The sequence below is a fragment of the Thermomyces lanuginosus genome (genome assembly GCF_041956635.1).
Source record: "Thermomyces lanuginosus strain ATCC 200065 unplaced genomic scaffold VTN49scaffold_27, whole genome shotgun sequence".
Lineage (NCBI taxonomy): Eukaryota > Fungi > Ascomycota > Eurotiomycetes > Eurotiales > Trichocomaceae > Thermomyces > Thermomyces lanuginosus.
Window position 1 is genome coordinate 368,395 of NW_027192361.1, and position 11,424 is coordinate 379,818.

At 53.3% G+C, this 11,424-nt stretch overlaps 4 protein-coding genes across 4 annotated transcripts; 1 reads left to right on the forward strand and 3 right to left on the reverse strand.

Moving 5' to 3' along the window:
- Positions 1-323: 323 nt before the first annotated feature.
- On the reverse strand, positions 324-6,163 carry VTN49DRAFT_2348 (uncharacterized protein; the record flags this gene model as incomplete). The annotated part of the gene is made up of 3 exons (XM_069410063.1): positions 324-6,009; positions 6,071-6,088; positions 6,153-6,163. The coding sequence occupies 3 exons, from the start codon at positions 6,161-6,163 to the stop codon at positions 324-326; spliced, it is 5,715 nt and encodes a 1,904-aa protein (XP_069268906.1).
- A 175-nt stretch (positions 6,164-6,338) lies between these two features.
- On the reverse strand, positions 6,339-6,892 carry VTN49DRAFT_2349 (uncharacterized protein; the record flags this gene model as incomplete). Its single annotated transcript, XM_069410064.1, has 2 exons — positions 6,339-6,433; positions 6,577-6,892. The coding sequence occupies 2 exons, from the start codon at positions 6,890-6,892 to the stop codon at positions 6,339-6,341; spliced, it is 411 nt and encodes a 136-aa protein (XP_069268907.1).
- Positions 6,893-7,390: 498 nt separating this feature from the next.
- On the reverse strand, positions 7,391-7,907 carry VTN49DRAFT_2350 (uncharacterized protein; the record flags this gene model as incomplete). The annotated part of the gene is made up of 3 exons (XM_069410066.1): positions 7,391-7,534; positions 7,634-7,821; positions 7,880-7,907. The coding sequence occupies 3 exons, from the start codon at positions 7,905-7,907 to the stop codon at positions 7,391-7,393; spliced, it is 360 nt and encodes a 119-aa protein (XP_069268908.1).
- A 220-nt stretch (positions 7,908-8,127) lies between these two features.
- VTN49DRAFT_2351 (uncharacterized protein) lies at positions 8,128-11,010 on the forward strand (the record flags this gene model as incomplete). The annotated part of the gene is made up of 3 exons (XM_069410067.1): positions 8,128-9,595; positions 9,646-9,799; positions 9,858-11,010. The coding sequence occupies 3 exons, from the start codon at positions 8,128-8,130 to the stop codon at positions 11,008-11,010; spliced, it is 2,775 nt and encodes a 924-aa protein (XP_069268909.1).
- Between the last annotated feature and the right edge of the window lie 414 nt (positions 11,011-11,424).

Consider the following 11,424-nt stretch of genomic DNA (forward strand, 5'->3'; position numbering starts at 1 on the left):
TTTGCTAGATTGGAACATCAGTCTTATAGAATTTCTGACATGTCGATGTTGATCTGCTCATCGCTCGGTAAAGCACGGAGCACGAGGCAAAAACTTGTAATCAGATGTTTGGACATGTGTTGGACGGGTCTTATTAAGGCGTGTGGAGAGTCCCTTTTGTCTATTACAATCAATTCATGTATTCGGTACGGTCGTCACATCATACAGTACATGCCTCTTGAAAGAAAACAAAGAAAAAACGCCCATTCCGACCTTCTTACAATTGACAAGACCGTCATCATAATGGTACACAAAGAAGCGAATAAGGGGGAATTCTAAATACGTCACGCATTCATGGACGCCAGGAACGAGTCCAGATTGTATTCTTCCTGGTACTGCCGGTCGTCCCAGAGCTCGCCCAGGTCGTCCAGCCAGCCCTTCTTGCCTTTCTCCTTGACCTGTCCGTCGATATCGACCATGTCGACTTCGTCACCTGTGACGGCGGCGTCCGCAGCACCGGGTTTCTCGACAGTTCCCTCGGCTGTTTCGCCCATGTTGAACAGATCGAGGAGTTGGTCGGTATCCATGGTGCCGAGGCCAGCATTTTGCTGGTTGACGACCGTGGAGGCGACATCGATCTTGAACCGTTGCAGATTGAGGATCTTCTCCTCCAGCGTGCCTCGCGTGATCAGCCGGTAAACGTTGACAACCTTCTTCTGGCCGATCCGGTGTGCGCGGTCCATGGCCTGAATGTCCTTTTGAGGGTTCCAGTCGTGCTCCACAAAGATCACGGTGTCGGCGCCCGTGAGGTTCAGACCGAGACCGCCGACGCTCGTCGTCAGCAGCAGGCAATCGTAGCTGGGGTCCGTATTGAACCGGTTGACAATGTCTTGCCGTCTCGTGGCCTCGACGCTGCCATCCAGACGCAGATACTGCACCGAAGGGAGCAGCTTCCGGAATACGTCTTCCTGGACAATGTCGAGCATCTCCTTCATCTGACAGAAGATGAGGGCCCGATGCGGGCTGACGTAGCTCGCTCCGGCCTCTAGTTCGCCTTCTGCGCTAGGTCCGGCTCCGATGCCGCACTCGAGCAAAAGATCTCGCAGCGCGGTCAGCTTCGGCGCGTGTGCGATATCCCGGATGTGAGAGTTCCTCGCGGCCAGCCATCGTTGAACCTCGTCATATTGCTTGTGGCCTTCTTTCATCACCAGCGCGGGAGAGTTGCAGAGACGCCGCATATACTGGAGCGCCTGGAAAATGTGCTCCTTGGCAGCCTTGTCCGTGCTACCCATCTTCTCGGCCAGGTTCTTCTGCTCCTTCTTGGTAAAGTCCTCCAGTAGCTTCCTTTGCAGGTCACTCGGGTCACAGTAGTAGTTTTGCAGAATCTTCGGCGGCAGGTCATCCAAGACCTCCTCTTTCAAGCGCCGAAGAAGGAACGGCAAGACCTGCTTATGCAGAGCTTCGAGGGCCAAGGCTCCCGCTTCTTGTTCCTTCGAAGAGGACTTGCTGAATCTGCTGGCAGCAATGGGCTTTGCGAACCGGTCCATGAAAACCTTTTCAGTGCCCAGAAAGCCTGGCATCAAGAAGTCGAACAGTGACCACAACTCCAAGACGTTGTTCTGGATTGGTGTACCCGACAGGATCAAACGATGGTTGCTGACAAGTTTCTTCACGGCCAACGTGATCTTCGCCCTAGGATTCTTGATCAAATGGCCTTCGTCAAGGACACAGTAGTTCCAGCTGATCGGTGTGAAGACATCATTATCGTTCCTGCAAATATCATAGGACGTAATCACAATGTCGGCCTGCTCTAGCTGACCACGCAACTTTGCACGCTCCGCAGGAGGGCCGACATAGGCCACACAAGACATGAAAGGTGCGTATTGCTTGATCTCTTGCTGCCAGTGACCTGACAACGTCGGCGGACACACAATCAACGACGGCAGCTTGCGAACTTCAGGAGCCTGAGTGCGAGCAAACTCTTCCGCCCTCATGTGATGATCGCTGGCGATGATGCAAATTGCCTGCAACGTTTTTCCGAGACCCATGTCGTCGCATAGTATACCATGCAGCTGATAGCGATTTAGGAAGGCAAGCCAATTCACACCTTCCTGCTGATACGATCGCAATTCCGCCTTGATAGCAACTGGAATCTCAAAAGGCTCGATCTTCCGCACGTCAAGCATCTGAGCGATGAACTTCCTCTCCCGGTCGCGTCCCTTCAGAAGCTCTTCGGAGAGGCCTGGCGGATCTGGAATACCGGCTTCAAGAGGAACCAGCTTGACGAGGGTGGCGAACGATGTTGTCGCAAGCAGTCGCACGTCATTGTCGGAGTCGCTCATTCTTCCAAGCACCGGTACGATCAGGAAGATCACGTACGGAAGTATCCCGTCCTCCATCACATGTATAAGATGATAAACACACTCGATTGCGCCTTGACGGTGATGGACATCCAGCGCGTTGCTTATTGTGGGAAGGACCTTCTCCACCAGCATGGTCATACCCTCGACTGTTATCACGCTGCAGATGGTTGCGAAACACTTGGCGGCCGCATAACGAATCACCGAAAGCTCCGACTGCAGAGCCTTGGCGACGATCGGCATGAGATCCGTAACCCAAGGGAACAAGCCGGAGTCGAACTTAGGTAGAAGCGCGCGAAGCGTCGAGAGGCCATCCACGATTTCCTGCCCGAGTTCGTTCTCCGGTTCGCGGATGTTCGCCGGAAGCTGATCAGCAAGTGCCGTCCTTAACGGCCTCTCGATCAAAGCGGCCAAGTTGGGGACTCTGTCGAACAGCTTGCTGCCAAATCTGATAGCAAGTTGCTCCAAGGCTGCCTTAGCGCCTCTTCGCATGATTCGGGCCTCCTTCGCCTCCTTCTCGAACTTGCCGGTGTCATCGTGGTCTCTGCGATCCTCCTCTTTTCGTAGAGACAGAATAGCTTTCTCAAGATGTGCGTGGTGATGGAATTCTGGTGTTTCAGACGTGTCCACGCAGCAGTACTTGACGAGATTGCCTAGAACCTTATCAACCGGCCCACGCTTTGTTCCTGAAGTGTAATAATCAATCAAGTTGACGATTCCCGATGCCGACCGTTGCTGAAGTTCGAAGTTCTCCTCCTTCTTAATGCTGTCCATCATCCCCTTGATGATAAGGCTAGGCTTCTTGGGAATGTCCTGCAAAGAAACAAGAGCAGACGCCGTCGAGGCACGAATGCGCATGTCCCTTTGCTCCTTCAGGTTGCGCGCATCCTCAATAGCCATTTCGACGCTTGACTTGGTGTCGTTCAAAACTTTCAGGGCAGTCACGCGCTGAGCAGGAGTGAGGCTCTGCTTCAACCGCTCGAATTCAGGCCCAACGATCCTCTCGGCATCCGCTATGGAGAAAGCGTTGGGACCAGCTTCGCTGTCTCCCTGAACAATTACGGCCAGAGTAGGTAGACGGCTAGAAGGAACATGGCCGTGGTCGCGAAACGCGTTCAGTAGAGAATGGCATTGAGCTCGGACGATATGGAGGTGACAAGCGATGTCACTGTACCATGGTGGTCTTTCCTCTTCGATGATTGGCCGCAGCCACTCGCACAGTAGCGCAGTGTACCTCCCACCGGGTCCAACCCGCTTGGCATATTCTTCGACAATCATCGACGCTACTAGCTGTGATGACGATGCTGGCCATTTCAGTCCACTCAAAACTGACTGCCACAGACTTGGAAGGCCGTTTGAGTCCCAGACCTGCAGTAGTTCGCCAAGGGCCTGAGCAGCATAAATCTTGGATCGCACCAGAGTGTCTGCGCCGACCAGGTCAACATCACCTTGCAGCATGTGAGCGTCAACATTATGCGCTGTCGATGTCGACGTCTCCTTCTTATCGGCCTTCTTACGACGGCCTTTCGTGGGCTCGGAGTTGCTCGTGGAAGAGGAGGTCCGATTTTGGTCCGTCGCCAAGGGACCGTACGGAAGTCCGGACGGCTTGATGAGGAGAGACGTATCCATTGGGATCGGGTATCGGGGAACACCAAAAGGACCCAAAGCCAAAGCAATAAGCGGCTGAATCTGCGAAGCAAGAAAATTCTCTGACCTGAAAAAGCCCCGGCTCTCCAATGCTCTGAGCAGCTCGAACCAAACCTGCAGCGACAGCTTCACAACGTCCTCATTTCGTTCTACAAGCAGGTTCTGGAAAACCAGGCGCATGGTTTTGCCATCCACCCAAGCATCCGTGCCTTCTCCTTCAAGCTGCAAGAATGTCATTAGAGCACGGAGAACTGCCAGCCGGACGCTGGTGATGGTGTGACGAAGGAACGGATACAGGCGAGGCACAAGGTTTGCGAAGGATGCATCCGGATCGTCGGCGGCGTTGGCCTTCATTGCGTCAAGGACTTCGCGGAACGTGCATAGCTTAGCCAGGAGATCCATAACATAGCCAGTACTAGCACTGAGATCATCCTGTAGATTCGACAAGCAGTCCCATACGATGTTGATGAGAGACCCAATGGTGTCACCGCGAGAGGAGACTAGCTCTTCAGCGATCGGGATCAGCGTCGCCGCACTCACAGCACGCACATCGTCGTCATAGTCCGCTAAGCCTTTCATAACGGCCTCGAGAACGCCGTCCATCATCTGAAAGTCCTTCACCAAGACGTCTTTCCGAACGGCTACAAGGTAGCGTAATCCGATCATACCTCCGTGACAGACCTCCCAGATGGGACGTTCAATCCCGAGATCCTTGAGCATGATAATCCGGTAGAGGATGCGGTAAACCTGTTTAACCGAACGCGGAGGAAGGTGTGCTAATACAGCACCCAACGTCTGGCCAACTGTTTCCCGAATTGGTGCCACGACGTTGTCTGAAATATAGTCACCAAAGCGGTCCAGCATGAACACGCTTAACAAGCGACATGCCAAATCTTCGAGCCATCGTCGATTGCTAAGGTTGTTTTCCTCCCGTGACTTGCCCACGACGCGACCGGCACCGGAACCCTGAACACGGATGATCTCGCGAAGTCCAGATGCAGAGCCATGTCTCACTTCCCAGTTGGGATCGAAGAGGTCGACCATGAGAAACTCACACATGCGATCGAATGGCCACTCCAACCCTTTCTCCTCGGCCTCGGTTTGAATAATCGGCTTTTCAGGGACAGATGGCCCCTTGTACTCTGTTACTATTTTGGTATCATCATCGTTGCCGTCGCGCTCCAAGGAGAAGTAATCAATCTTTTTATCTTGATCCCCAGCCAGAGATTCCGTTTTCACTGGATGTGGTGTTGTGGCCGAGGGAGTAGCCACAGATTCGGAACCTCTTCGACCAGTAGAAAGATCTACAACGCGTACCTTGTTGGCGCTCATTCGAGCGTTCTGCTTGTTCTTGCGCTTGAGCTGATTCAGCTGACGCTTACTCAGGCCCGACTCTTCGCCATTTGGCAGTTCCAGAGGCGAAGATGGCTGTGGTGGGTTTTGTAGGCTGCCTTGGCGTGACAGCGCAGGGTTGTGATTTGACACAGAACCCTGCCGGGGCTGAGTGACTACGTCCTGCATGTCGATCAGATCTTCGTCGATATACTCGCCGGCCAGGCCCAGTCGAGAAATCAGCGTTTTCTTCTGATGATGCAGGCGCGTTTCTGGGTCCATGGCGGCAATGGAGTACTCGTACTCCTTGCCGGCACTACCAAGCAGTTTTCTGCCATGCTTCAAAATGGACGCAATGTCCAGAGTTTCTAGCTGGAGGAGATCTTCGGAGGAGGCGGCACCCTCCTCCGGCTTGATCTCGGTCTTCATGTCCACGTCATCATCATCATCATCTTCAGGCTTCTTGATTGTCATTCCATCTTCCTTGTTTGGGTCGAACACCTCAACATTGGCTGCGATCAACCCGATGGCTTTGGCGGCCGCGGTCCGAGTGTCCCAGGACTTGGACCGCAAGTAGGGCATGATGCGGCCGAGTAGATTAAACAATTCATCGGGATGCTGCTTTTGCACATCGGCCAATTGCTGTGCCGCAGTATTGCGAATGACGGGAGTGCTGCCCGTCTCTAACAGCCTGTTCCAGTTAGGGTTACTAGGGTTCCGGAGTACTGCGGTGTTGATTTGGATTCACTCACGTGACTAGGCGATCGAGTCTAAATCCCAAAGAGGTTAGTGCATCTGCATGGCCCACAAAGGCTTAGCTTTGCGGGAGCTCACCTGGAAGTCATGGCTGCTGATCTCTGAACCGTCGCGCTTTCTCAAAATAGGTTCTATAGTAGTAGCTTCTCCCGCAGTCCGACAGAAAGAAAAAAGTCATAAAACAACCGGATCAGTGAGAGAATGAGAACAGAGAATGCGAAGAAGCCGCCAGTGAAAATACAGTAAAGGGCGCGCCTAAAACATTCATGATAGAACTACAGCAGCGTACTTGGCATGATGACGGCTGGCATAGTACCCCTGCGGTATCCGGCGGCTGCAGATGAGTTGAACTCGGGGCCCTGTCCAAAGTCAGATCACGTCAGAGAGAAGGCAACAGAAAAGATAAAAAATAGAAGGAATAAAATACAATCGAACAAAAAGCAATATCAATAAAAAAAAGTAAGAATAAAAATAATAATAAATGGGATATGAGGGGAATTACAGATGGCCAACTGTCCAAACGCGGCGGAGCGGGAAGCCGTTAGCTGAAGGGGCAAGTCAACGGAGCAGGAGCTGTCGAGGTCGCGCGGGCTGTTTATATCATCGCTCATCGTTGGCCGGCGCTGCGGCCACTGGCTGGCGCCGCTGACGCTAGTCCCGATTAGGTGATCGTCTTGTCGCCAGGAATCAAAGCTTTTCAAAGTCACGTGACTCCCCTGGCTTTCCGCATGCTGCGAGGTTGTGATGCAATCTGACCGAGGATTTTGATAGGCGGAAAACTGGCAGAGCTGCTTGTGCTGTTCATTTTGCTGAGCCATTGCCGTTGTTCCATGTTTTATTTGCCGTAGATGCGGAGTAGGCCAGTATGTACCCAAGCAGGATGAAGTTCACGAGCCATCCGACGATTACGCATTCCATAAGTTCAATGAGAACTGCAAGTGATCAATTACAGTACAGATCTTCAGTGGAATCCGGAGAGATGGAGTTGCAATCAAGTTCCAGCTGAGCCACATGATCAGACGGCACTAAACCGGTCTGCCACAGGCTCATTAAACCGATGTTGCAGTGTTGGGAGTCGACAATACACTCCCTACCAACAGCAGGCTTTCCCATCACCAGTCCAGCATTTGCAGACAAAGTTAGACAGAGAAAAAAAAAATATTCTCTTCACGGCCAACGTGATTCATTGGATTCTGATTGATGCAACCTCAGAAGCAATCATAATCTATGGATTGCACTTTTGTACAAGGGAACTCCATGTTCCCGGAATGAACGGCAGACATCTAATGCACAGCACCTCGCTTTCCCAGCTCAATCTATGACCCTAGAACTTTCGCTGTATCCTCTTCCTTTCCCAAAAGTCCCAGATTCCGGATTTGCTCCGCCTTCGGCGCATTCTCGCGAGGGAAGACAGCCTCCGCTTTACGATATGCTGCCTGAATTCGTTGAGCTCGCAAAGCCTGTGCAGATACGATTCATCAGCATCGAAAACAGTCACTTGATCAATTTGAAGTCCGAGGGAGTGCCACCCCCGACAGCGGCGGCATCACGCAACATACCTCCTTGTTGTGGTGGAGGCACTCATAGTAGTCTTCCAGGGCCGGGCCACACTTCTTCTTGCCCGCCTCTCCCTCACTGCCGTTCACCACGTAGCATCCGAGCAATTCTTGCCAGAAGGCAAAGCAGCGCCCAGGGCCTGAGATGTAGCACGAGTAGTTAGCCGAGACGTTGATTCTACACGAAGACACTGAGCCGCGCAGCGAATTGCAAAAGCTGCAAGACGTATAAGAACTTCAGATACATACCGCCATTGACTCCGTAGCCAGACGCCATTGCGAATGGGGCAAATGTGCAATTGAGAGACGCAAAGAGTTGACGGCGTTGTCCGTCTGCCCGTTCCGCCCGCCTGGCAGGAAGTCCTGGGATGGCCCAAAAGGGTTTAGCGCGAATCGGACCAACGCGCTGTGCTTGACGTGGTCCATATTCAAGATTCCCCGACAGGGAAATCCAGCCATGACAATGATGGCCGTCTTCAGCGACGGATATCCAGGCCATGTCGGACTCGGATCGTTTATCGACTGCCCGGGCTATTCTTTTAGCCGTCGAGCTTTGTGTTCGCGGCAATGTCGACGCTTTACCGCAACTCCAGTGGCGATATCCGACTTCGCTATCGACTGAGAGGCTTCTACGCATTATCTTGACTTTCGTTCCTGAAAGCACACCTCCGAGCCAGTATACGCCCATATTGCAGGCACTTGTGGATGGAGAGAATGCGGAGGTTAACACGGCGCCGCTGGATATCACACCAGTCAAAGATATCCCGGAGCAAATTGCACGGAAGCGCGTTCAGAGACTGCGCCTGCTTCCGCTACGACATCCTGAGGCCCACTTGACAGCGGATCCGGCAGATTTATTGACACAGTTTCTTATTCATCGGGCGCATTTGATTGACTCTTATACCGGCCTTCAATCGTTGATTCTCGAGCTCCTACTGCCATTCTATGAGCGCTCTGAGATTCTCCGCGCATGGCTATTGTCAAGGTTGCTCCCACTTTTACGTACCAATTATGAATACTATCCGGAGAGGGATCAAAAGCTGTCGTTGGACATGTTGGAGTCGTTGGATCGTGGTAGTGCGGTTGAGTTACTGTTGTCAATGTCCAGTTCCGGGAAATCGAAGCCTGATCTAGCACGGAACCTCCGAGGACTGGTTGGCCCATGGATCGCTGGTGTCACCGAGTTCAAGCGGCAAAAGTCTAATGTCTCCGGTGATGATGGCCTACGGTCCGGCTGGAGAGAGGTCAATGAGTGGCTCTTGTCGCGCAGTTCGTCTGACCGCGATCTCGTCGTCGATGCGTTCACGCAATGGGACGGACCTGGCGATGTGGATTTGGGGGGTTACGAGCGTAGAGACGTCAACGAAGATCAGATCCGATTGCTACAGCAGGATTACGGGCAGACAGGCTTAGCGATTGTCTACGCCGCTGATGCGAACGTTAAGTCGTTGGAGGGTTCGTTCAAAATCGTGTCAAGGGTGCCCACTCTACTACAAATCGATTTGGATGCCAACATTCCAATCGACAGTCCGACCCTTCCGTCGTTGCGGCTAAACCTCGATGCGATCTCATCTGCGTCGAGGGCGTCTCTTCTTCACAACACCCTCCTGGACCCGTCGAACCCTTTGACAGTACCATCAGCCACGTCTCTGGCGTTCGTCCGTGCGCTGTTACTCTCTCTTCGTATCCTGCAGGAATTCGGACATCCGATTTCCTGCAGTGCGGCTGCCACTATGTGCTTGCAAGGCAGTGAGGACGCTCAGTCGCGGATGCTTCGCAGCATTGTTGATTCGATTGCGAAGCAGACAAGGGCCAGCCGCAGCTGGCCTCGCATACGTGAGCAGATTCTCTGGCTCCGGGAATGGGGTCATCCCACTGGTGGTGACAAATACCATGGCCTCCTCTGGAGAATTCCCCGAGATGTCATGGAGACGGAGATTTTGAAGACGATGCTGATTGTAGGAGGTGAGTGTATCTGACAACATCGGCCCAACAAGAGGAGCTGACAACAGCAGAGTATAAGTTTGCGGCCGACACATATACCACACACGATTCGCCGTTGAGCCTGACACAAGCCGAGATGGCGGTGACAGAGACGATTGTCATGTTTTACGACAATGCAAGCAATGGCAACAAGACTCGTGGGAAAATGAAGAAAGCTCTTGAGATGTATGCTCTCTTGCATTATTGGACAACTTCTATGGACCTGCTAACTGTGATCTTTCAGCCTCAAGGCTTTCCAGCCCCGATTTCCGGATGCTGAGTCCTTCAAGAAAATTGAAGCACTCATATCCGCTGCCCATTCTCTGTCTTTCTACTCTCTCACATTGCAGCACGAGGTTCCCTTCCAACCCGTTAGCATCCGTGTGCATCCTGACCCGCTGTCATTGATCGGGAAAGTCCTGGAACAGAATGCGAAGAGCTACACCAAACTGGACGATCTGCTTTCCATCGGCCAGAACCTCGTTGCCGCAGGTCTGCCCATAACAGCAGAGGATGATTCCCAGTCGGACGAACACAATCAGACTCCCCTGACAGCGGAAGCTGCATCGAAGTTGGCCGAGCGACGCATCATTTCCATGGGAGTGTCGTCAGCCTTGGCAGCAGGCGATTTCGGGACAGCATACTCGTACATCCTAACCCGACTCACCCCACAATCGGTGCTCAGCACCCCACAAACACTGTCTCCTGGGATTCCGGACAACATTTCCTGGCGCGCCGCATACGCCGCTGGACGGCACCGGCCAAACCTCTCGAGCAGCGCCGACCTCCACACCCAAATCACCACCCTTACCCAACGGATGGAACTGCTCTCGCTCGCGCTCATGTTGGCACCCACGGGGGATCCGCTCCCTGAGATCCTGGGTGCATGGCGGCGCTGCGACGAGGAACTCACCACCTTGCGCGCCCGCGAAGCCCGCGAGGCGGAAGAATGGGACCGCCGAGGCGACACCGTCCGTGGCGGTGTCCTGCCAGGCGCCTTCGGCCCATCAGACCGCGAGCTCGACGCGATGGAGAACGACGAGCAGCAGCGCCTGCGGCGCGCACGGTCCCGCGCACAGCGACCACCACCATCCTCGTCCTCAACGGCGGACACCTACGACGACGAAGCCCCCATGGGACTGTTCGAAGTGGCCCGTGGGGCCGCGCGGGCGTTCAGCCGGACTGCCTTCCCGCTGCATCGTCCCCAAAATTCGTCCTCTTCCGTCCCCGATTCCGCCGCTCCCGGAGATTCCGGCTCGAGTACTCCAGACCGATCAGAGGACCAACAACAGCCCACCCGAGTCCGCAAGAGAGATATGGTCAGTAATATGGTGACGGAAGGGTTGGTGACGGGGATTGGATGGGTGTTGGGCGCGCAGCCGGTGAATCAACGATGACCTTCCTTCCCCCCATGTATCTTTATATCCGAGGAGTAGACCTTCTCGTCCATATTAAGTAGATGATAATTTAATCAAGTTATGAGCACAAAGTTCTCTCTGCAGGTAGTTTTAGTTTATTCAGCCTCGAATCTGATTTCTCTCTACCCTGGACTAACTATGTAGTTAATACTTGAACACTTGGTTTGTCATATTTCTCGTCGCTAATGAATCAATCCATCATATGAGAATCATCAGTCCCTGTGCATTTCATCCATCCACACGCACACGCACACGCACACGCACACACACGCACGCACGGTGAATATTGGTCTCTCTGTTAACCTCGATGGGTGGGGGGAGACGATGGGAAAATAGAGGAGAGAAAGGAAAAGAACAGACAGCCAGGTCCACGGCTCAGCCGGTAATTGAAAA